The following is a 23310-nucleotide window of genomic DNA, read 5'->3' on the forward strand; positions in this document are numbered from 1 at the left end:
CTATACATTCACTCCCAATGTCTTTGTGGCATTATTAAATTAAATTAAACACAGGGATAACTTTTCCTTTACATAATTACTTCAACATCTTGAAATTAACGTCATCTACAATGGTTCAGCCTTTTGGCCCATTCCAGTACTTCTTTTGGGTGGTAGGTAATCAAGCAGCTTCTGAGGAATTTGGTCAGTTGGAATTCTTAGGATGTGTTCACAGTACCTTTGTTCATTTTTCATGTTTATTTATTTATTTATTTTTTTGCACAAATAGAATATATTTACTTCCTGCCTAGTATCTTCATTTTTACTTTGATCTATTCTTCAACAGCCTGCAAAAATTTACTCCCAAAACAGCTTCACAGAATGGCAATTTCCATTTGTCAGTTTTAATACTAGTGCAAGATAAATGTATCTAGTTCATAACTTGAATGTTATGTTCTCCAATACAAAGGCAGGATAGAATGACAATACAGTAAACCCTCACATAACAAACCTGGGATATAACAAAAAATCTGGCTGTGTACAATTAAGAATTTTTAGATATGTCGAGGCACTGAGGTTTTGTAGTTAGGAAACTATATAAAACGAAAAAGAAACCCAATATAAAATCCTTATGTAATCACATTGTGATTTCCTACGTTTATTATATGTATTGGCTGTGTATCCTGTGATGTACTTCTGTGAATACTCCTTCATTCTGTTATAGTGGACACCCTGTTGTAACGAGCCAGGGTTTGCTGTATATTCAATGTAATATGCAGGCTTTGCCATAGCTTAGCAGTTAGATTGTAGGTGTTTGCTTCTCACTGCAGAGTTGGTGACCAGAAGTGGTACTGGAGCAGGTCCTTCTGGTTTTTATCGCTGTCATTCTGCCACTGCTCAATATTCTGTCACTGCCTTGTGGTACGTAACAGCCTTAAACTGGGAGTACATTACCACATCCTCAGTCTAAGTTGGGGACTTCCATCTCTGACAGCACTTGGCTGGCTGAGTAACACTTTTTTTCTACAGTAAAAGGTACAACTATATTTGTATTAAATGTCTGAGAAATTTACATTATGCATAGTAATCACCAGCCTTCTTTCACCCCTGATGTAAACAATATTAAGACACAAGATGTTACATACTTGCATATATTTAAACATTTAATATACAATAAAATAGTAATAACATTCATACTGCTAATGGTGCCGTGACGAAAGTATTACTATTTAATTTTTACAGAATTCAAGCAAAGTGTATGTTTCTAGCTTTGAAACAGTATGCCAGTATCCATAATAATAACAAAAGAAAATTATATTGTATCCTATTTTACATAACATCTTCCTGTACTGCAGATAACATATTGCCATACATACGAGTATACTACAATATATTTAGTACAGCATGAATATATATAGTTTGGAACTGAAAAGGTTTCACAAACAGAGCATGAAGGAATGTAACAAAGAACAATGAGTTAAAATTATTAACTCTTAACACTCAGTATTTAAAACCAGAATTACAATCCTTTATCCAATATTAAGGTTGTGAAACCTGGGCCCCAACACTAGTAACACAGCTTCTCAGTTCTCTGCCCACACTCTCAAAACTTACATAACTATTGCAGATCCTTCAAGTAACTTCTCAGTAGTATACATAGATTTTTAATTCCATCTTTCACCTCCACTGAAAGTCAGCATGAAATCTTAGACAGTTAATTTTCACTAGGGAAAATTATCTTTTGCAAACTAATAAAAATGTTCAGTGAAAAAATGTAGCAAAAGATACTTTAAAATTTGTATATACCGAAAGGTCTAAATATGTGAAAAGCATCAATAAATCACAAATGTCTCTTAAAGCTATCCTCACGATTAATCTGATATTGTTTCGTTTAATTCCTACACCTGAACATTACAGCAGTGACATCCTAACTCCCCCAAAAGAATAAAGAAACTGGTAGTTTGTGTGAATTAACAGTGTAAAAACAAACTTCAGTGAATCTGCTTTATTGACACATTCTTCAGAGAAGCATTAAGGGTTCTATGAGAAAATTATGTTGTGGGGGGGGGGTTAGGTAGGTCAGTTTACTGGTCTTTCTTGGCCGTTGCTGCCTGGTATGTTGGCGGGGACTCCTGAAAGAAGAACAGTATGTCATGTTATGAACTATGCTGAAGATTAAATTCCAAGGAAAACTCTGTTCATACAGAAAGATCAACCAAGTGGACAATGGGAAAAATTACATATATACATTAATGTACATGACATATAAGTTTATCATATCCTATGTAGAAATGTAAAGATGGAAGCACGAAGAGAGCTATATGAGATTCGTGGCCCTATTTTGAACATGGAAGCACTAGGTTCCTCCAAAACATCAGATGTCACATCCCAGGAGGCCATAATGTGGTTACAGAACTATACTTTTACCTGCTGCTTTGTATAAGTATGAAACTTGGCCTCTCACCACAAGAGCAGAGTACAGACTTGAGGGGGGTTTGAGAATAGAGTGCTAAGGAGAATACTTTGACGAAAAGAAACAAGTGGATGAAGAAAACTGCATGAGGAGCTTCATAATATGTACTATGTATCACGCATTATTTGTGTAATAAAACTGAGGAAGATGATATGAAAACAGCATGTAGCATGCATAGGAAAGATGATAATGTGTACAAAATTTGAATCAGGAAATCTGAAGGTATAGATCCCAAATGGGAATCCTTAGGTACTGGTAGTAGGATAGTATCAAAATGGATCTCAAATAAAAAGGGCATGATGTGGAGCCTTCGTCTGGCTGAGCAAAGGATTCAGTGATAACCTCCTCTGAGCACTGGGATGATGCTGTGATGTCCTGCAGAAGTTCAGCTGCATTTCAGAGGCATGTACTGCCTGTGTTTTTGGGGCTGAAGAGTAAGTTGAGGAAATAACCAGCAAGCAGAAACAGTGGTAAACTTCTACCAGGCTACATCACATCCCAAAGGCTAATACATTAAATAGATGTGAAAGGATTCTGATGATGGCTGTATAGAACTATTAGGCTTATTTTGGACTCTATCCATCATCTGGTATATATAAGACAAAAAAAACCCACAACGTTTCGGAGACTGGATCTGTCTTCGTCCTCAGGTGGACAGCCAGTGATTGAGACTAGCTCCTTCTAATGGGCCCAACTGAGTACATCTATCCTGCCCCATCCACCTGAGGATGGAGACAGATCCAGTCTCCGAATTGTGCTTTTTTGTCTTATATATACCAGACGATGGACAGAGTAAAAAATAAGCCGAATAGTTCTGTATAGTACATTAAATACTAATAATATTGAACCTTTTGGGTTCCATGCAAGGCAGAGAATGTGATTGACTGAGCAAGTACATAAAGTGAAGAAAGCAGTCTTCTGTGATTTGGCACCGTGTATATGTGGTGTTAACCGACGTTTCGGAGGAACGTATCGCCTCCATCTTCAGGGTAGAAGAAAAAATATAAGAAATCTGCAAGCGAAGAGACCGTGAGACACGGTGTTTCTCATGGTCTCTTTGCTTGCAGATTAACACCACACATACACGGTGCCAAATCCCAGAAGACTGCTTTCTTCATAGTCACCACCGTGAAAGCCTCAAATCTTACAAAGTACATAAAGTATTTGCTTCTCAAGAAAATACTCTATATGATGGAGTTAGATTTTTATGATATTTGCCATAGCCAAAGTTGGTAAACTTGACCAGTGCAGCATGTCATGTCGTGTACATGTGAGACTTTCGAATACAGGGTGATTTTGAATTGGCACAAGTGCAATGAAGTGTACTATTTTAAGCATCTGCATATATACTACGTATACAAACATAAAGGAATATCTGTACATCAATTTAAAACCATTAAAGGTGTTGACACTGGCCTTCACTGACCACCAAGTAGCAGCAAGTACAATGTGTAGCACGTGATAACTTGTTTCACTTGTGAGACTTTAAAATTGCACTGTATTAAACTTGGGGCACTAAGCCACAAGCTGGAAAGTCACCAGTTCAATTCTCAGTGAGGTCACTGGATTTTTCAATTTATCTAATCCTTCCAGCTGCACTATATAGCCCTGCGATCAACTCAGCCTCTAACAGAAACGAGTACTAGGAATCTTCCCAGCATGTAAGGCTTACACCCTCACTTTCATCTGTGAGTGAACTGTCTAGAAAATGTTGGAGCCTCAACAGCTCACAACTCTATGCGGCCTCCACAGCCTGTTACTAGGACCGTTTTACATTTCCTACCATATTAAACTCTCAAACAAGCTCGCTGGTTAGCATTTGGTACTTACATAATATGCGGGTGGTGGAACATAGGCGCACTGTGGTCGATTGGGGTCATAGTAAGCACTCTGAGCTGCTTCAGCTGCTTTTGCATCTGAAATATGAACAATGCCCTATCACACCTGTAAGCAACTGGATGTGAGTGATGTACTAGCATGCTCCTACTCAGCAACCATCATGCCTGAAGTGATAGTGCTTCAGTTTGTTATCTGGTTCTTCCACTTTCTGATATTGGTCGGACAGAATAATAAGCCTAAACCAGAGGTGGGTGATCATTTTAATTCAAAGGTCAAATGATAAATTACACGTTTCACTGAGAAAGAGGTCATATTATGCCAATGAGGGGTAAACATATTTTTTAAGTATCTTCAACTAACACTGGTAACTGCCTAAATGATATGACTCATTATCAATCAACAGTTGCAAAATTAATGTGACAGATGGTGCTGCTTACAGTTGGTGGCATCTTTTTCCAATATCTGATCTAAATGCTGATGTTGCAAGGTATAAAACTGTAGCCAGTTGTTCATCTGTCATCCGTACTCTTAAACCTGATCTGTTCAATCACATCTTTAATGTACTGTCCACGGTTGCATGTGGATGCAAAAACTGGTAATATCTTTCCAAAATCTTTTAATCTGTTGCATTTGGAATCACATAACTGTCCAAAATAATTGGCACACTTCACAGAACTTCTCCTTTAGTTCTCTGCCACTGAACAGGTCAATCAGTTGATCATACTCAATGATGCTTCAGTATTGAGGTTATACAATGTCAGATGGTAGGATGACTGATGTATTGGATAGAATTTGGAAGGAAGCAGTCTTGGTTTAAATGAGGTACTATTGAAGCATTTGCCTGGAGGAAAGGAATTGTTTTGATGTTTGTTGTTTTTTCTTCAAATTCTTATTCTGTGCTTGTTGAAGTTCTGTTTTGGTTTGATTTTCCTGTTCTTGTTCAATGTTTGTTGTTGGTGTGGGGTGGAAGACTGTGGATAAGAAGTAATGCATATGGAAGACATAAGTATAACCAATTGGTCTTATACCTGAAGAAATGTAGTTCCACTATTAGCTTATTTCTATATCATTCCAAATGATTCCAGTAAGTACAAGATTTGTAAGCCCGAAAGCATCTAAACTGTGAAGAAAGTTCACAGTAATTCAGCAAATTACATATGAAGGGTACTATCTTCTGGGATATAATGCCGTGCAGTCCGTTGAAAGTCAACCTATATTTCAGAGAAACATACCGCCTCCATCTTCAGGGTTAAATAAGCCAAGCAGGATACCAGCTTGAAAGCAGGTGTTCTAGTCTCCTACTGGTTCACTTGATGGTTGTGATATACCCTAGTGGTTTCACTGTGTTCCCACAGTGAGCCAAAGTGAGCTGAGGTCCACTCTTCCATTATCGTCCTGCTTTCTATATATATATATATATATNTACAACAATTACAGAGAGAGAGAGAGAAGAAAAAAAATACAACACCCAAAACACAAACAAAAGGAAACCAACAGTCATGGATGCGTAATGTCATTCACTTCACTTCACTTCACTTCACTTCAGTGCAATTTTTTTTCTTTTTAATTATTTCCACCCCAACTTCACTTCGCCTCATTTATCACTTTCCTAACCCTTTGCCTAAAATTGCTTGGTTTACAGGACAGAGTACCTAAAGCATCTGCAGGTAGTTGGTTCCAGAGCTGTATGGTCCTATTTACAAAGGAGTATTTCCCGATATCTGTCCATTGCTTTCTACTCCTAATATAATACAAAATGTCTGGTCAGCCAATTACTCAGCTTGACAACTGCTTTCATGTTGGTATCTTCCTTGGCTTATTCAATCCTGAAGATGTGGGTGATACGTTCTTCTGAAAAGTCAGCTGACTTTCAACAGACTACACAGTATTATACACCCTTCCTAACCACCGCTGTGAGAACCTCAGATCCTACAAATTACAAATTGATTTAGAGTGCCTATGTGTTCACATATTTCTACAAATTGCTATGAAATGGAAGCACTTTACTGAAGCACAACATTCTATGGTCTTGGTAAATGCTTTTGTAATAGTGTAGTGTGTGAAGAACTTACTGATGTTGGTGATAATTCCAAACTTAGTTTTCTAATTCTGTTCAATCCACAAAGTAAGTAGGCAAAAGTATAATTAAGCTATGTTTTAAGCCTTGGAAGAGAAACCTCTTTCAAACAATAGGTGTTTTTCAATCAGTCTTATTTGAAAAACAGTCAAATTACAGTGAAGTGTTAATATAACAATTGCTTATATAAAGAAACGTTTAATTACTAGTGGCTCTGCTTTGTTTTTCTCTTACAACATACAGCAGTAATAATGAGAATTACTGGGTTTTCAGACTTTGTCCATTGTCAGACCCTTTAGAATCTCATCATACAGCAGTAAATTTACATCCATGTTGGAGTTTACAGAAAATACAATAATAAAGTAAACAGTTATTTTCTGGTTACAATTCCCAACCTGTGCAAGGGCTCAGGCTTTAGTTTAGGGCTGGTGGCACTTACCAGCTGCAGACTGTGATCCAGCTGGTGGTGGCTGGGTGAAGCCAACAGCTCCAGGTGGTGGCGCTGATGCAGCTGCATAACCATTGTAGGCATTGATACCAGGGTATGGGGGTGGCATATCAGTCATATACACTGAATTTGCTGTAACAACCAAGCACCAAAAAGTGGAATACTCCCAAATCAGACATATAAATGTTTCAGGTTTTGGCAAGTCTCAATGTTTAAGCTCTCATAACAGATCTATCACATCACACAAATGCAACATAAGAAAAATATGTATCCCAAATAAGTTTATAACTTGAAGTGAAGCTTTTCTAGGTGCTCAGCCATGTCAATATGGTGCTGTTTTTAGTGACTGGCTTCCTCATCATGATTTGATGAATGCTGTGTCTGCAACACAGTATGCTCTGGTTTGCCCAGCACGAACTCAGGAGGGAACAGTGAGTGGAATCAGATGGCCACTGGTGTCTTCTCCCAGCATGGAATGTGACGGTAACAGTGCCTGAGTCAGAGAGTCATCATCACCCCAAATCCATGTTGCTTTGTGCTGGTCCTTCCTGACCATGTGACTCCAGTCGGTCAGCCTACAGCACACTGTTGTGTGAATGGACTCACTCACTCGTGGAGCTGAGCCCTTCTTGAGAAGTCGCCACTTGTGCAGCTACTCAAGAACTTCCCAGCATTTTATGGAACCTGAAGCTTCATTACTATGTTCACAAGAGCCCTCCACTGGTCCCTATCCTGAGCCAGATCAATCCAATCCATCCCATCCCTCTAAGATCCATTTTCATTCTGCCCATCCACCTACATCCTAGTGGTCTCTTTCCTACTGGCTTTCCCACCAATATCCTACATGCATTCTTCTCCCCCATTCATGGTGAGTGCCCTGCCCATCTCATCCTCCTTGATTTGAGCGTTCTGATGATACTTGGTGAAGAGTACAAGTAATGAAGCTCCTCATTATGTAGTTTTCTCCAACCTCCATTACTCCGTCTCTCTTTGATCCAAATATTCTCCTCATTACCCTGTTCTCAAACACCCTCAGTCTATGTTCCTCCCTTAATGTCTGAGACCAAGTTTCACACTCATACAGAACCAAAGGCAAAATTATAGTTTTGTAGATTCTAATTTTCATTCTTTCAGACAGCAGAGAAGAAGACAAAAGGTTCCAGACTGAATAGTAGCAAGCATTACCTGTGTTCAATCTCTTCTTAATTTCCTCTTGAATCAGGTTTTGATTTGTTAAGAGTTATTTCCAAATATATGAAATGTGCCACATTTTCAAAACATCTTTTAGCTAGCTTCAGGTTATTATTCTGCCCTGCATTCTTGTGACAAGGTAGCAACATATACATAGTTTTCTCTGCATTTACCTCTAGATCAACCTCCTTACTAGCATCCATTAAAGTTTGTGTGTTTTTCCTTAAGGTATCTATATTATCAACCAGTAGATTCACATCATCAGCATAGACCAGCAGCTGATGTGTGCCATTTAATTTCAGCCCCACCCGGTTTTCCTGGACCTTCCTAATGTCATATTCTAAAGCAAAGTTGAAAAGTAGTGGCAATAAAGTATCTCCTCATTTTAGACCATTCTGGATAGGAAAATTATCAGATACTCGTAAATGTTTACCTATACGGACTTTACTATAAATTTCATTTAAACACATTTTAATTATATTATATTTAAGCATCCTGTTGCACTCCATACGATAAATGATATAATGATAAAAACTCCGTCTCAAGTGCAAACAATATATTTTATGTCTTTGACCTTGTTCCCCTACACTACATGTTTCGGCCTCAGACGGCCATCATCAGGTGTATAACACTCACGTCGCTGTCACACTGCACCCAGATCAAAATTTAACATTTAAAAACACTTTCCATGTTATTATCAACTTCTACTTCGTTGATAACTGTCTGGTTTGTTATCAACGAAGTAGAAGTTGATAATAACAAGGAAAGTGTTTTTAAATGTTAAATTTTGATCTGGGTGCAGTGTGACAGCGACGTGAGTGTTATACACCTGATGATGGCCGTCTGAGGCCGAAACATGTAGTGTAGGGGAACAAGATCAAAGACACAAAATTTATTGTTTGCACTTGAGACGGAGTTTTTATCATTATATCATTTAACATTTTAATTAGCCTACATAGTATCATGGGTACCCCAAACTCTTATCAGAATATTGTACAATACTTCCTTCCTAACTGAATCATAGGCTTTCTTGAAGTCTACGAATAGATGATATACTTGCTCATTGTACTCCCATTCTTTCTCCAGTATCTGATGAATTCAAAAGGTCTGATCAGTGGTTGATCTGCTACATCGAAACCAACACTGATGCAACACACATCATATCAACCTCCCCCCAAATAATGGAAATGGAGAGTCTCCAAAACACAGGATACATAGTCGCTATGAAAGCTTCAAACTGCAGCAGCAGCAGCAACAAAAACGACGATGACGACAAATTAGTCTAAATTCTCTGTAGATTGATTAATATTCATGTCAAAGCAGCAATTTATATTCTAGCTAAAAAGAGGTTAAAAATACCTATAAATGACTGTTGACTCTTTAAAGTGAGGTGCTAACTCTTCATAAAATATACAAACTAAATTATCACTCTTAGCATATCTCGTGCTTGAAATATAAAAAAAAGTTTTGTAAGCATCACATTTCTCAATGGCATTACGAAATTTGGGTTACTGTAGCAGTGAACTGTCCTGCATTAACACACTGCATAAATGTAAATTATGTGGTAGGCCATGAAAAACAAGAATGTCCTTGATCTTAGTTTGAGCTGAAGTCCTCACAGCAGTGACCATGAAAAGTACTACCTTCTGGAATGTGATGCAGTGTAGTCTGGTAAAAGCTCACCATTTCAGGGGAATTTAGTGGCTCCATGTTCAGGGTCAAAGAACCAGCCCACCCAGCAACCAGCATGAAGGAAGGGTCAAGCTTGCATGAATGTTCCTCCACAGTATCAGTGCACTTCTGCTGGACAATGGAGCATCAAATCCCAGACAACAGTACTAATCAAGTTCTTAGTTAATCACAAGGGTGTGTTCAAATCAAGATCACTGGCATGGCCTTGGATACTGCGATAGCACTTGGAATGTATGATTCAGTAGTGGTGCTGTCCCTTTTGTTCTGGCCTCACTGCTGACTAACATTATGCCCAAGATGTAGCTAGCTTGCCCTGTCCACACACCCACACCAAAACTCCAAGACGTTTTTAAGTTCTCACTTAGATTCTGCTTCTATTTCATCTTATAAACAGATGGAAGCCCTATGTTTTCCTGTGGGCCCCTCTGATATATATCAAAGAAGACACAGAAATAAAATAATATTGAAATGTAGCAGCACAAACAGGCAGGCAGGTATAAATTAAAGAATTCCTCATGAAGTTACACTGACTGATATTGTTCAGTGCTAACAGGTTAATGTCAGCCAGTCTGCAAGACAACACCTGCCTGATGGGGGGAGGGGGAGAGAGAACCTAGAGGACTAAATATCATGCAGTAGCTTTTCCTGACCATATCAGAATTCACAGTTAATACTGACATGCTGGATTTCAGGTTCTCAAAGCAGCAGCTACCTTCCTAAATGTGATGCCATGAAGCCTGGCAGACATTTCATGTTCAGAGGAACAAACTTTCATCTTCAGAACTGAAGAATAAGCGAACTAAGTAACCAGCCAGGCCGTTCCTTGCTGGTTACTGCTTGGTTTACTGTTTGCCCTTGAAAATGGAGGCAGTACGTTCCTCCAAATTGTTGATGAACTTCTGACAGACCATACAGCATCATATTCCAGAGTATGTACCCTTAATATCAGCGTGTTTGTTTGTAAATTTAGTATTAATATTAAGATTTCAAATTCCCATCCTTGATATAGGCATTTTTCTTATATCTGTATATTCAGCTGCATTTCAAGAGCCATACTTACGGGGTGGTATGTCGGGGAATGCATGAGTGGGGGGCATCCATCCATAGTAACCAGCAGGAGATGGTGCATATGCTGGAGGCGGAGCTGCATACCAGGGTCCCATGGGGGGTGCATATGGTGGTGGAGCATCCCTTGGGGAACCTCCTCTGGATGCTACAAAAAATAAATTTAATTAAGAAAAAAATACATGCTGTCCTTTCATAGAACTATAAACACTGTATTCATAACTGTCACTGTTGAGTGGCCCTTTTTCATACCTAGAACTTCAATATTCACTGTGCACCAACTTATGATGGTGAACACTCAAATACTGAATATGAAGAGAATCCCCCAAGTGTTCTGGTATAAGAGAGGCACATGTCATGCACACTGATGGACAGACATATAAACATCATTCCAAGAATCACTTTTTCAGATTCAGTGGCACCTGAAAGCCTGTAAAACTGTCAAAATCTTGAGATCAGTATTTTTCATCATCACAATACCTTCTCATATATATATTACATATATGAGAAAGGAGAACCGTGGAGCTCCTTGTTGAATTTTCTACTGTTCCCCTCTCTTACACAAGAGCATTATCTGCAGTACTTTGTTCTCGAACACTTATACACTATGCCTAATGGCAATGTATTTAATTCAATAAACTAATTCTGACGGAGACAGACTTTTAGCTTCATGCACAACTACAACACAGAGAGAGGACCAATCCGTAGTGGATGCACATATTTATTCAACACATTTCCATCTACCTTCCATATATGAAGGCAGCCACCTCCACCTATGAATGTCATACCACAGCGACAGGAACCCACATAGGATTGGTTTAGGAGAAACTTATTTTTCTTTTCACTAAGAAACAGAATGCTGTTTTAATCCACGCAGTCAGGCAATGTAACCAAGCTAAGCACATAATGAGGTCACCAGGCAGTGCTGCCATGTCAACAATGTTTACAAATCATATCATGAAGGTTTGCTGATTGCATCGGTATTGCATGCATGATACCACACTTTTGTAAGTTACTATGTGTTGTGAAATGAATTTAAAAAATACATGGAATATTGGTAAGCACCTTTTGTAAATTTTTTTCAACAAAATCTGTCACCTTCTTTAAAGAAAATGGAAGCATTTACACATATTTTGGGGAACAAAAGGCTACTCTCATGGACCACAAAAAAAAAAAAAAAAAAAAAAAAACCTAGTCTGTTGCAAACTGGAGAGCCATGCCTTAATGCAAGCTTCAGATTTTTAATATGACCCATCACCACCTATCTTTAAGTGGAATATATGTTGAAGTAGACCATAAATAACCAGAGTTCAAAAATGAAGTTATGAAACCACAGAATGCAAATAAACTTGCTGCTGTAAACTACTGTTATTTAAAGGAGGTATACATTGTAGATCTATCTTACAAAGTAATACAACATTGTGATACTCAAATATAATACAATAACATTTAAATTACAGAGGTGTTATTTAGCATTAAATAACAACGTGAAGACAATTGTGATTAGTGAGAAGGCAAGGCAGCCATGGTTTATTGCCAGGTATTATCAGGAGAGAATAAGGAGAATCATGGTAAATCCATCAGGACAGCTGGTAATTTGGTTGAGATTCAAACCAGGTATTTCAAAAATATAAGTTCTGAGCATTACTGTTCTACTAACCTGCCGAACACAACCAATATAGCAAACATCTACTTTATCATCATCATCATCATTATTATTATTATTATTATTATTATTATTTAAGATGGGATGATGTCAGTATAAGCACATAAGTGTGCATTAACACAGTTCTGTTTACAAATATAATTTCTCTTTAATAAAACCTAACCTGTTCCAGCTGAATGGATTCACTGAATACCATGTAGTGTGGTTAGCACTACTCTTTCCCATTTAGGAGGCCCCTGGTTCAAATGAGTGGGACATTAGGTATCCTGACTGAAGCTTCTCATTGTTCTCACCAGACACCTGGGCCTATACCTTACAGAAAGTAAGTAAAGCTATCCCTGTAACAGGATGTGCAAGTCCAGAGGGTTGTGAGATGCTCAGGCTCTCATATTTTCCTATACAATCAGCTCACAGATGGAGGTGAGGCTGTTGGAATTATGTGCCGGCCGCCCTTTACCCCCAGAAAGATTCTTGGTACTCATTTGTATTAGAGGATGAGTCTACCCCAGGGTCATGGTGAAGGATTTTGGTGGGAAAGCCAGAAGGAAAAGAGACCACTAAGAAGACCTGGACAAAGGCTGAAGGATAATATTAATATGGAGCTTAAGAGAGAAGGGATGGGGTGGTAATGACTGAATTGATTTGGCTCAGGATAGGGACAAGTGGAGGGTTCTTGAGAAAATAGTACTCAATCTTTGGGTTCCATAAAATGTTGGAAAATTCTTGAGCAGCTGAGCAACTGGCTCTGTGGAGTTCATTAGTTATTGTCAGAGATCAGAATCAGAGGCCTAATTCATTTTGCTCATGATGCAGGGTTGATGTTGGCATAAACACGGATGAATTATGAAGCATTACTGGTCATGGTGCAAAGACTGTTTGACACACATTTATTTCTATTCTAATTCTAACACCAACGCCCACCACTGCACAATCTTCTTCTGCAAGATCCATCTTACTACAATCTTCATTTCCCTTCTCACTCTTCCAAGTGACTACTTTCCAACATATCTCCCTATCAAAATTCTGTATCCTAATAATACTAGAGGACTTTATAGCATAAAAACAAAATGTAATACCCAAGATCGAACAATTTTGTTTTAAATATGTTCAAGTTCAAACAATTTTGTTTAAAAGAAATCAGGTTATGCTTGACAATGTTTAGATAGTGGATAAGAAGGAATCAGATGCAAAGGCCACAGAACTGTACGATTATCAACTTACAACTGACGGTACTCTCCTGACTATAAAGTTGGCTACATTTGAAGGAAGAAAACATACAGCTCCCTGAAACTTATGTAATGCCATGAAGGTACATGGGGAAGTGGAGGTATAGCTCCACTAATAACTTTGGCACTAGATGAATGTGTTTGGGCCAGCTTCACACCCTGGCACCTTTACTCCCAGGTGATGGAGGCCCACAGGGTTGTGAGATGTGGAGGCTCCCACATTCTTTTTTAAACAGTCAGCTCATAGACGGTGGTAAGATTGCCAGCCTTATATGCTGGCTGCCCTTTACGCCCATGAAGATTCCTGGTACTCATTTCTATTAGAGGCTGAGCTGACTCCAGGCCCATAGCGTAGCTGGAAGGATTAGGTCAATCGAAAAATCCACTGACCTCAGTGGGAATCGAACTCAAAACCTTCCGGCTTGAATATGGGAAATATTAATATTTGCAATGTCATCCTTTGTTTTTGGAACACATTACAGAAGCCTCTCCACAAATGTGGTCATCAGCATGATACAGGACAAAAGGTAGTGTCAACACAGGCACAGTATTACACATGTATTGCAATCCATTGGGAGTCCTGATAGGTCATTCAGGATAGCAACAGGACAGCTGGGTAGCTGGGATTTGATTCCCAGTAGGGACAATATATTTTTCTCTACTCTACAGCATCCAGGCCGAATCTGAAGCCAACCCAGCCTCCTCTCCAATGGATAACTGGGGCTTTCTTCCTGAGGGTAAAGCAGCTGAAGCATGAAGATGACCACTCACCTCCTTCTAGTGCCAAGGTCAAGATTGGTGGAGCTACCCTCCACTCCCCCATATATCTCCATGGCACAGTGCTCAATTAATTAATCACAGGGACAACTTCACATTTTTATTCAAATCCATAACTATATTGTGTGTATAAATCACTTGTTTCCCCATCAAAATCCTGCATGCATTCCTTGTCTTAACTTTCCTAGCTACATGCCCAACCCACTGTAGCCTCCCAGATTTCACTATCCTAACAATACAGATGACCCTGGACAAACAAGAAGACTTTAATTCAATCCTCAGGTTGAATACACAATATCAAATATTTTTATTTAACAAACATTCAAATAATTCTAAACAAGACACTTGGGCAAAAAATCACATACCAGAAAAACATCACACTTCAAAGTCTGAAAGTACACATAAACTATTACACACTTCCTAAGTGTAATGACTGGCTAATATTTTACAATACTATGCAGTTAATAAAATGCTTACTTTCCATATGCTTCAAACAGCAGCAGTAGTAATACAAATAGTAATAATAAAAAAACTACAACACTGTACTTCTTGACATATTAGACAAGAGAAGCTCCTGAGATTGTGTGGTACTTTCTCTCTGCCTAACTCTACACTCAAAGCCTAAGTGAGGCAGCAACTTACTACAGCAGACAAGAAAGAGAAAGTGAAAGTTACTGGGTTTTTCTTTGTTCTCAATGACTTGGCAACACTTTTTTGTCAAGCTGTTATATAGAAAGTACTATTACAGCTTGTACAAACATAAGTTTACATCACATAGAGAACATACAACATCAAATTAGGAAGGAATGTAAATAACAGATGTTAAAAATATCCAACCTTCAAAATAACCAACTGTTTCTAGGTACAGGAGCAGAAAGACAAAGCAAAAACCAAGACAAGTGACATGACTGACTAGAGTTTACTGCTGCATTCACTTTTACTCTCTGTAAAGGCTGTCACTATTTAACATCTGACTTATGATGTACAGTCCTTTTCATGCCTGAAAATTTTACATTTTATCTACAGTTTATTTTTCACTATATTATTTTCAAATTTACATTTAAGTATAAATATTTTACTATATTCTTTATGTGTATTCTGCTTGTACAATTTATTACCTTTCTGTATACTAATTATACATTCAGCCATTTTCAGCCTACTTTCCTTAATTTAAAGAAAATTTATTAAATTGCCATGAAGCCTGTCTCTCTCTTTGTATCCCTCCACCCTGTCTTCTGAAAGCCAGAAGTTGTTCTGTTTATATTACTTTTGGATGGGCCACAGAAAAACACTGCCTCCAATAGCTGAACATTTGTTTCCTATGCAGTCCATGTCATATCAAAGGGAAGCAGGTGATCATGTCTTCACAGAACTTCTTGTTACACAGAGATTCTGGCCTGCACCTTTTGTGCCTACACAATTTAGTAGTAATGCTTAGCATCCTCTTTTCCTTATCAGGTAAAATGGGTGCTTACTAAACTCTGCTGTCAGAACAAAACAATTCCAAGGTTAGAGGAAATCAGAAACATACAGTCCATTCATATCAGACTATGGACTTTACCCTCTGTACCTGCAAACTATGGAAAATAATGTTACAGTATACTCTTATAATGTAATTAAAATATTTCACAGAAACTTGTTAAGACATGAAGCATGTGTAATCACACTGGGGGACATGATCACAGCTGCAGTATATCCAAATGTGAGCTATAATGACCGACTACTGTAACATACTTGCCTTATTCAAAACTCTACTTCAACAATTCAGGGTGTTCTAATGTTAAATGTTTAAGCAGCCTAAATCTTTCTAGACTGAGGACAACATTTGGACCCAAGAAGGAAGACATAATAGGAGGCTTCATGGCTTGAACTCCTCACCAAATTTTATCACAATGATAAAATCATCGAGGGCAAGATGGGAGGATAAATATTAAAATGGATCTTAAAGAAATAGTATATATGGTGTGTGTGTGTGTATGCACTGGATTCATCTGGCTCAGGACAGGGGTCAACAGTGGATGGGCTCTTGTGAACATGGTAATCAACATTTGAGTTTCACAAAATGCTCAGCATTTCTTGAGTGACTGAGAAACTATCAGTTTCTCCAGAAGGACTGAAACCCATTCCATAAGAACATGTACATGATAAACTCCTTCAAAGGTACAAAAAGAGTTCAGAGGGCATGGTCTTTCGGCCACCAGTATATCAAAGTGTTTTATGCACTCTCTGAAATGCACCTGTGACACCCTGCACAATTTCCTGCGATTTCTGTTTTAATTACTGTCGACATTTCTCGAATTATGTTCAATTGTTTAGTTTGATCAACATAAAGTACTACTTGGATTTTAATATATGATTATTCTTTCTCATCAGATATCATGAATAGTCTTGCAAGAAGGTTAGTGGCTCCAATGCTGAATTTTGACAGTATAAAACACAAGTAAGGTAAAGGTAAAAAAAAAGGTAAAGTTGTCCCTGTGCTTAATTAAGCATTATGTCATGCAGGAACATGGGGGAGTGGATGTACAGATCCAAGTTTTCTTGACCTTGACACTAGTTGGAGGTGAGTGGTGAGCTTCATGCCCTGGCCGCTTTACCCCAAGGGAAAGGGCCCCTGATACTGATTGGTGGGTTGGTGGGTGGGCCCCAGAGCCGGTCAGGACAACATGCAGAAGAGAAAATTCTTGGCACTACTGGAACTCAAACTCCAACCCCTCAGTCATCCAGCCTGTAGCCAACTGCTATACTAACTACACTATCCTGGCTACCAATAAATCACAAGTATAAAGGATATAAGTAAGGGAAAGAAACAAACCCAATGCACTGAAGGTAAATAAGTCTGTGGCTAACCTGTACAATAAGAAAAGTTAACTGAAAGGTTCCACTTACCCATGTGAGCTGCCTTCAGCATTGCTTGGCCAAAGTCAATTGCTCCTCCAGATTTGAACATGAGTTTAAACTTTGCTTCACCAACCCAGTTTCCATTTGGCTGGGCTCGGACCTTCCCTTTTATATAGTTTGCTCCAAACATCGGCTGCTCTAACTCAACCTGAAACAACAAGAATTACTGAAACCTCTGTGCATGAGAATCCAATTTTACCTTGGCTACTTTTTTTTTTTTGCATATACTGACCCATATTTGTGCTTGCCTCTTGTATTGCTGTTACTGCGATAATTAACACAAATTATCTAAGGCAACTTCTGCATGCACTGCCATCCACAGTTCACACTTACAGTATTAGAAATTATTCACTTAAAATATTCCAGACCAAAAGGTATAAAATTCACTGAACTATTTTTATGTTATTATATACATCACTTTCGAAATGAGTTATTTCTAGAAATTAGATTAGATGTGTTGTTGCATGTACTGTCTGGTGCAAAAAATACAGATGACACTGGAAACAACAGAACAGTCATAATAATAATAATAATAATAATAATAATANTTTGAGTGGGAAGATGGAGGTGGCATGTACCTCTCAAACACTGGTGACACTGCTCATGCTCACATGGTATGACAACTCAAGATTGGAATTATAATCAAAATTCAGGTCTGTAACTGGTTACAAATTTGTGTTAAAGACAATTATGAATTATTTTACTGATCACTCTACGGTATTCAGGATTCAAGATTATATTTAAAAAAAAATGTAACCTTTGGTAGTTTAGCTTTGTTTTTTGAATTTTAGGTTTTTCAAAAATTCAGGGTGGGGTGGCAAAAACTTGCCCCCCCACAAATAACATACAAAGCCCCAACAGTTTATGTGTGTCTTCCCATGCAAAAAGAGCAAGCACACAGAATTGTGTGCATGCTGGACGCTGACCTGCCAGACACAACCAAATGCTTCTTCACAAAATTACCTTTATCCTAAAAAGTCTGCAGGAAGGCCATAAGGAGCACCTTGACCAACCTTCTGAAAGCAATATTGTCCATACCACTAGCCTGAAAGCTACAGTGTAAAGTGTCATCTGTCAATTCAAGCTCTCAATTTTCTGTTCAGCGATAAAACTTTTGAAAAATACATAACTTTCAATAATGTCGCTCATACATAAAATAATTACACTGTGATAAGACAAAACACACTGATTTTGGGATTTTGTGACTGCAAACTATTAGCCATCCTTTATCATGTAAAATCTGACGTTCTAACGGGAGTGACTATAAAGATGACTGTATTCTTGAATGTGATATCATGTAAGCCAGTCTCTCATTAAAACATGCTACATCAATCTGCTTCTACCCTGATGATGGAGGCAGTATTTGCCTTCAAAATGTTTGTTAATGATCTACCAGACTACACAGCATTACATCCTGCAAGACAGCCTTTACGAAGTCAAATCCTGTCCAATTCACTCATTTTAAAACCAGACTGGGTCAGATTTTGTTTCCATACCAGGAAGAAAGTTTTATGAAAATAATTTTCATCAAGAACCGGAACATATCATAAATACAATAAGAAGCTGTGTAACCAGGAACAGTTTATATGCAACACAACCTTCTAATAAGGGAGTATGCCCCTTTCTTTTTGTAGTCTCAGTACATAATATTTCAAAATGTAGTATAATTAATTTCAGAACATAACACTAAACATAACGCTAATGTGATATAAGAAACTTACATCATTAAGAGTAACAAATGGGAAACTGAAAGACTGCATTTTGTCTCTTGATTCTTTTGCATTGAAAATCATGCGATGAGTGGTTAGGTACAGCCGTCCGTGTTTACTGCCTTTGAACTCTGGCTGATCTTGTCCATGAAATTCCATTGTTACATTATCACAGAACAGCAGGATGCTGAAATAAAAGCAATAATGGCATTTTTATTCTAAATACATAAATTAATGATTTACACAAAGAAAACTTTGGTGTAAATACAGGAATCTGACATGTATGTTTATACTACACATTATATGAGAAAAGGTAAAGTTGTACCTGTGCTTAATTAAACACTATGCCACAAAGGCATATGGGGGAGTGGAGGCATAGCTTCATCATTCTTGACCTTGGAACTAGTTGGAGGTGAGCAGTGAGCTTCATGCCCTGGCCACTTTACCCATGGACAAAGAGCTCATAGTATCCATTGGACAGAAGGCTGAGAGGGCCCTACAACTGGCCTGGACACCTTGGAGTAAAGAAAAATCTTGACCCCACCAGGAACTGAACCCTGGCTGTCCAGCCTGTTGGTATACCAACAGATCTATCCTGGCTCCAGATATTATACAGACTTTCACATAACATGGACACTGTGTTTAATAAAATCCAAGGCAGAATAACTGGATTTTGGGCCCAAATAAAGGACCACACAGAACAATCGTATTCTTATGACCAGGGCCTGGATTTTGATGACACATCATCTTCTTTTCCTTGTATCCTATGCGATACTCCTAAATATATAAATCTCGGATATGAGCTGCTGGTTACAGAAATGTAAATTTTATAGGTAATTTTCTGTCATTTTTTTATATTTTTAGGTTTAAGGTCATTTTTTCATTTTGGGGTATTTTTTGGACTTTTAAGAGCATTTCTTGTCATTGTTGGCCATTTTAGGGAATTTTTCTTCATATGTTTTCTGAAATGTGAATAACATGGAAGCGAAGTGTTCTTTCTTTTCTCCCTCAGGTCATTTTTCTGGATTTTTTGGTCATTTTATAGGTCATTTTTTGAATATTTTCAGGTCATCAAAATCAGGGCCCTGCATATTACATTTTTGGGTCATATTTTAGGTCATTTTTCTGGATTTTTTCAGTCATTTTATAGGTCATTTTTTAAATATTTTCAGGTCATCAAAATCCGGGCCCTGCTTATGACTGACATAAAGAATGATGTTCTGCATTGCATGTGCAAGGAGAATGCAGGATTGAAATCCAGTTTCTCAATCTCTTCCTCTCCATCCCCCTCCTTCCACTGTCAGCATAATCATCCTCTATGCGCCCACATTTCTGAATCCAAAGCGTGTAGTGAACGCAAAGCTATAACAGGCCATGGAGGTCCACAGGGTGGTGATACATTGAGAGTCTCATATTTTCTAGACAATTGGCTCACAGTTGGCAGTGAGGTTTTCAGCCTTACACACCGGCTGCCCTTTGTCCCCAGAAAGATTCCTGGTCCTCATTTTGTTAAAGGCCAAGTCAACCCCTGAGCCATACTGTGACCTTCCAACTTGTACCATAGTGCCTAGTAGTAAAATGATAATCCACAGAATCCTAACAGCTTCTTGCATTTAATTTTGTGTAAGGTTCCGAAAAACCACAGCCCATGATGCTCTAGTGACATTATAAACATGCGCAACAAAAAATGAAATAGAAGTTCTGGGAAGAATAGCCTACTTTCCTTTGATATGACATGGACCACTGAAATCTCAATATATATTTTCAATCCTGTTATTTGTTTTACAGAATAGAATTCTTTTATTACTAATTATGACAGGCATTGGGAAGACCAAGGCGTAGGTGGGTGGACAATATTAAAATCGATCTTAAGAGAGATAGGATGGGATGGTATGGTATGGATTTGATTGATCTGGCTCAGGATAGGGACCAGTGGAGGGTTCTTGCGAACACGGTAATGAACCTTCGGGTTCCACAGAATGCTGGGAAATTCTTGAGGAGCCGCAGAATTGGTGACTCCTCCAGAAGGGCTCAGCTCCATGAGTAATAATAATTATGATGGGCATAATGTACAGAACGGTCATTGTGAAAATTTATATTTTCTTACTTCCTCCCTATCATTGTATCAAAATGGCGTTTACTATATGGGTATTAAAATGTATAATAAATTACCACTTGAATTAAAAGAGCTTGTACAAACGCCTAAAATTTTTAAGTGTTCCTTAAGAAGATATCTGGTTTTGCACTGTTTTCATAAACTGGAGGAATTCTATTGTATACATTTTTCATTTATATTCAGGTTCCTGTAATCATATTCATTTATGTCCTATGTCTGTGTTACATATATTTCATATGATTAATTGGAACATTTGTTCTAAGGGACACATTCTATATCCAATGGTTTGTGAATCTACTTCTCAACCTGTATCTGGATCTGTTTGAATTTGAAATAAAAGAACAAGAACAAGAAAAAGAACTGCATAGAAAACAATGCCTTCAACCATTCTTTGTTCCCATGGGAACGTGTTTACCAAGTGAACCGTTGCTTAGCAAACGATAGGGTGATACGTAGATTCTCTTTTATATGACAGAGACTGTATAGAAAATGATTCCACAAAAATTCTTCTATTGTAGTGTGTATTCGTTGCCGCAGGAACGTGTTTACTGAGCCGCTGCCTAGCACCCAAAGGAGGGATACACTTCAGTGGGCCCTTGCTTTGCAATGATAGGAGGAATACTGGAGACACATACACAGAAACACAAACTGATGGGAGGGATTTATAAAGTCTGCCGTTGAGATGGGCTCAGGTGTCATGATATATATATCAAGTTTCATAAAGACTGGTTCAGGCATTCAAGTTATTAGAAGGGAATACAGACACACAGACAGGAAGGATGGTGATTGTGTAAGCCTACTTTAGGAAGGCAGGTTGATAAAAACTATTAACTAAAATTAATTTTAGGCTTTGGCTCAGGTGTCATGATATACATACCAAGTTTCACAAGGCCTGGTTCAGGCCTTCAAAAGTTATTAGAGGGGAATACAGACACAAAGACAGGAAGGATGGTGATCACGTAAACCTACTTTAGGAAGGCAGGCCAAAAAAAAAAAAACTATAACAAAAAGTAATTTTAGGCTTTGGCTCAGGTGTCATGATATACATACCAAGTTTCATAAACACTGGTTCAGGCGTTCAAAAGTTATTAGCGGGGAATACACAAACAGACAGGAAGGATGGAAATCGCGTAAGACTTCTTTAGGAAGGCAGGCTGATAAAAACTATAAGAAAAAGTAATTTTCGACTTAGTTTCCTTGTTGTGGTTACGAAATGAGTGGTGGTTCAATGCCCAAGCAAATAAATAACACTAGTGGTCTGCATTGCCATATTATACATATTTCTCTTGGGGCAAGAATTTATAATTCTTGGTTTTGTCCACTTGAGATGAAAATATGTAATGAATGGACGCCACAATTATATATGGGGCACAAACTACTTCGGATGTGTTACATCAAATGCAGTTTTCTCAAATGGCACGCGTTTAACCCCGATGTTTCGAACGGTGTCAACGAGGGTCAACAATTTCCAATATAATACAACACCAACATATGATGACAAGCGGCCTAACTACACCGATGCAAAACTGGTAATAAATTTGATTATCAAGTGTCGTAACAACTTTTACATGATACATGCTCACTAAGTCACCCAACAGCGAATTTCATTATAGGTTATACATGTCAGATCTGGAAAATTCTACGCTCATCATATTAATATATTATATAACACATCACTGACCATTCTCCTGCATGTATTAAAACTCCTCCATTTGCGTGCGCTGTATTTAGAGACATTTTAATTAACTGAATGTCAACACACGGATATATATCACTTGAACTATTACACCAAACTAACGACCCTAATGACCAGACGGGCTAAACTTCTCCGTCTCATTCCTCTTTACGTATCATAGATACCGATAGATACCGACATACACATTTGTTTCGTGTCACATGATGATGACGTAGGAGGTGACGCAACTCGCAGATCGCAAGTCTGCGCAAGGAATTTTTGAGCAGAAATCAATGCGAATATTTGGATGACATGCGTGTGGAAGATGTAATATTATTTATATTCTCCCATTTCATCTCCTTTGCGCTCCTTTGTGTACATCAAACCTCAAAACTGTCGCTAATACATCCACGTTAGTATTTATGGAGTGGAAAGTTGGACGGGCAATACGTCCTGCCATCAACTGTGTTCAATTT

General features: G+C 38.2%; 1 protein-coding gene across 1 annotated transcript; it reads right to left on the bottom strand.

Annotated features, from left to right (window-relative positions):
- Positions 1–1112: 1112 nt before the first annotated feature.
- LOC111870734 (WW domain-binding protein 2) lies at positions 1113–23054 on the bottom strand. Its single transcript, XM_023863243.2, has 7 exons — positions 22841–23054; positions 19056–19230; positions 17323–17482; positions 10760–10912; positions 6808–6948; positions 4283–4368; positions 1113–2111 (listed from the first exon to the last, which is right to left on the bottom strand). The coding sequence occupies exons 1-7, from the start codon at positions 22894–22896 to the stop codon at positions 2064–2066; spliced, it is 819 nt and encodes a 272-aa protein (XP_023719011.1). The 5' UTR covers positions 22897–23054; the 3' UTR covers positions 1113–2063.
- Positions 23055–23310: the final 256 nt, after the last annotated feature.

This window comes from Cryptotermes secundus, unplaced genomic scaffold (assembly GCF_002891405.2).
Source record: "Cryptotermes secundus unplaced genomic scaffold, Csec_1.0 scaffold1823, whole genome shotgun sequence".
NCBI classification, from domain to species: Eukaryota; Metazoa; Arthropoda; class Insecta; order Blattodea; family Kalotermitidae; genus Cryptotermes; species Cryptotermes secundus.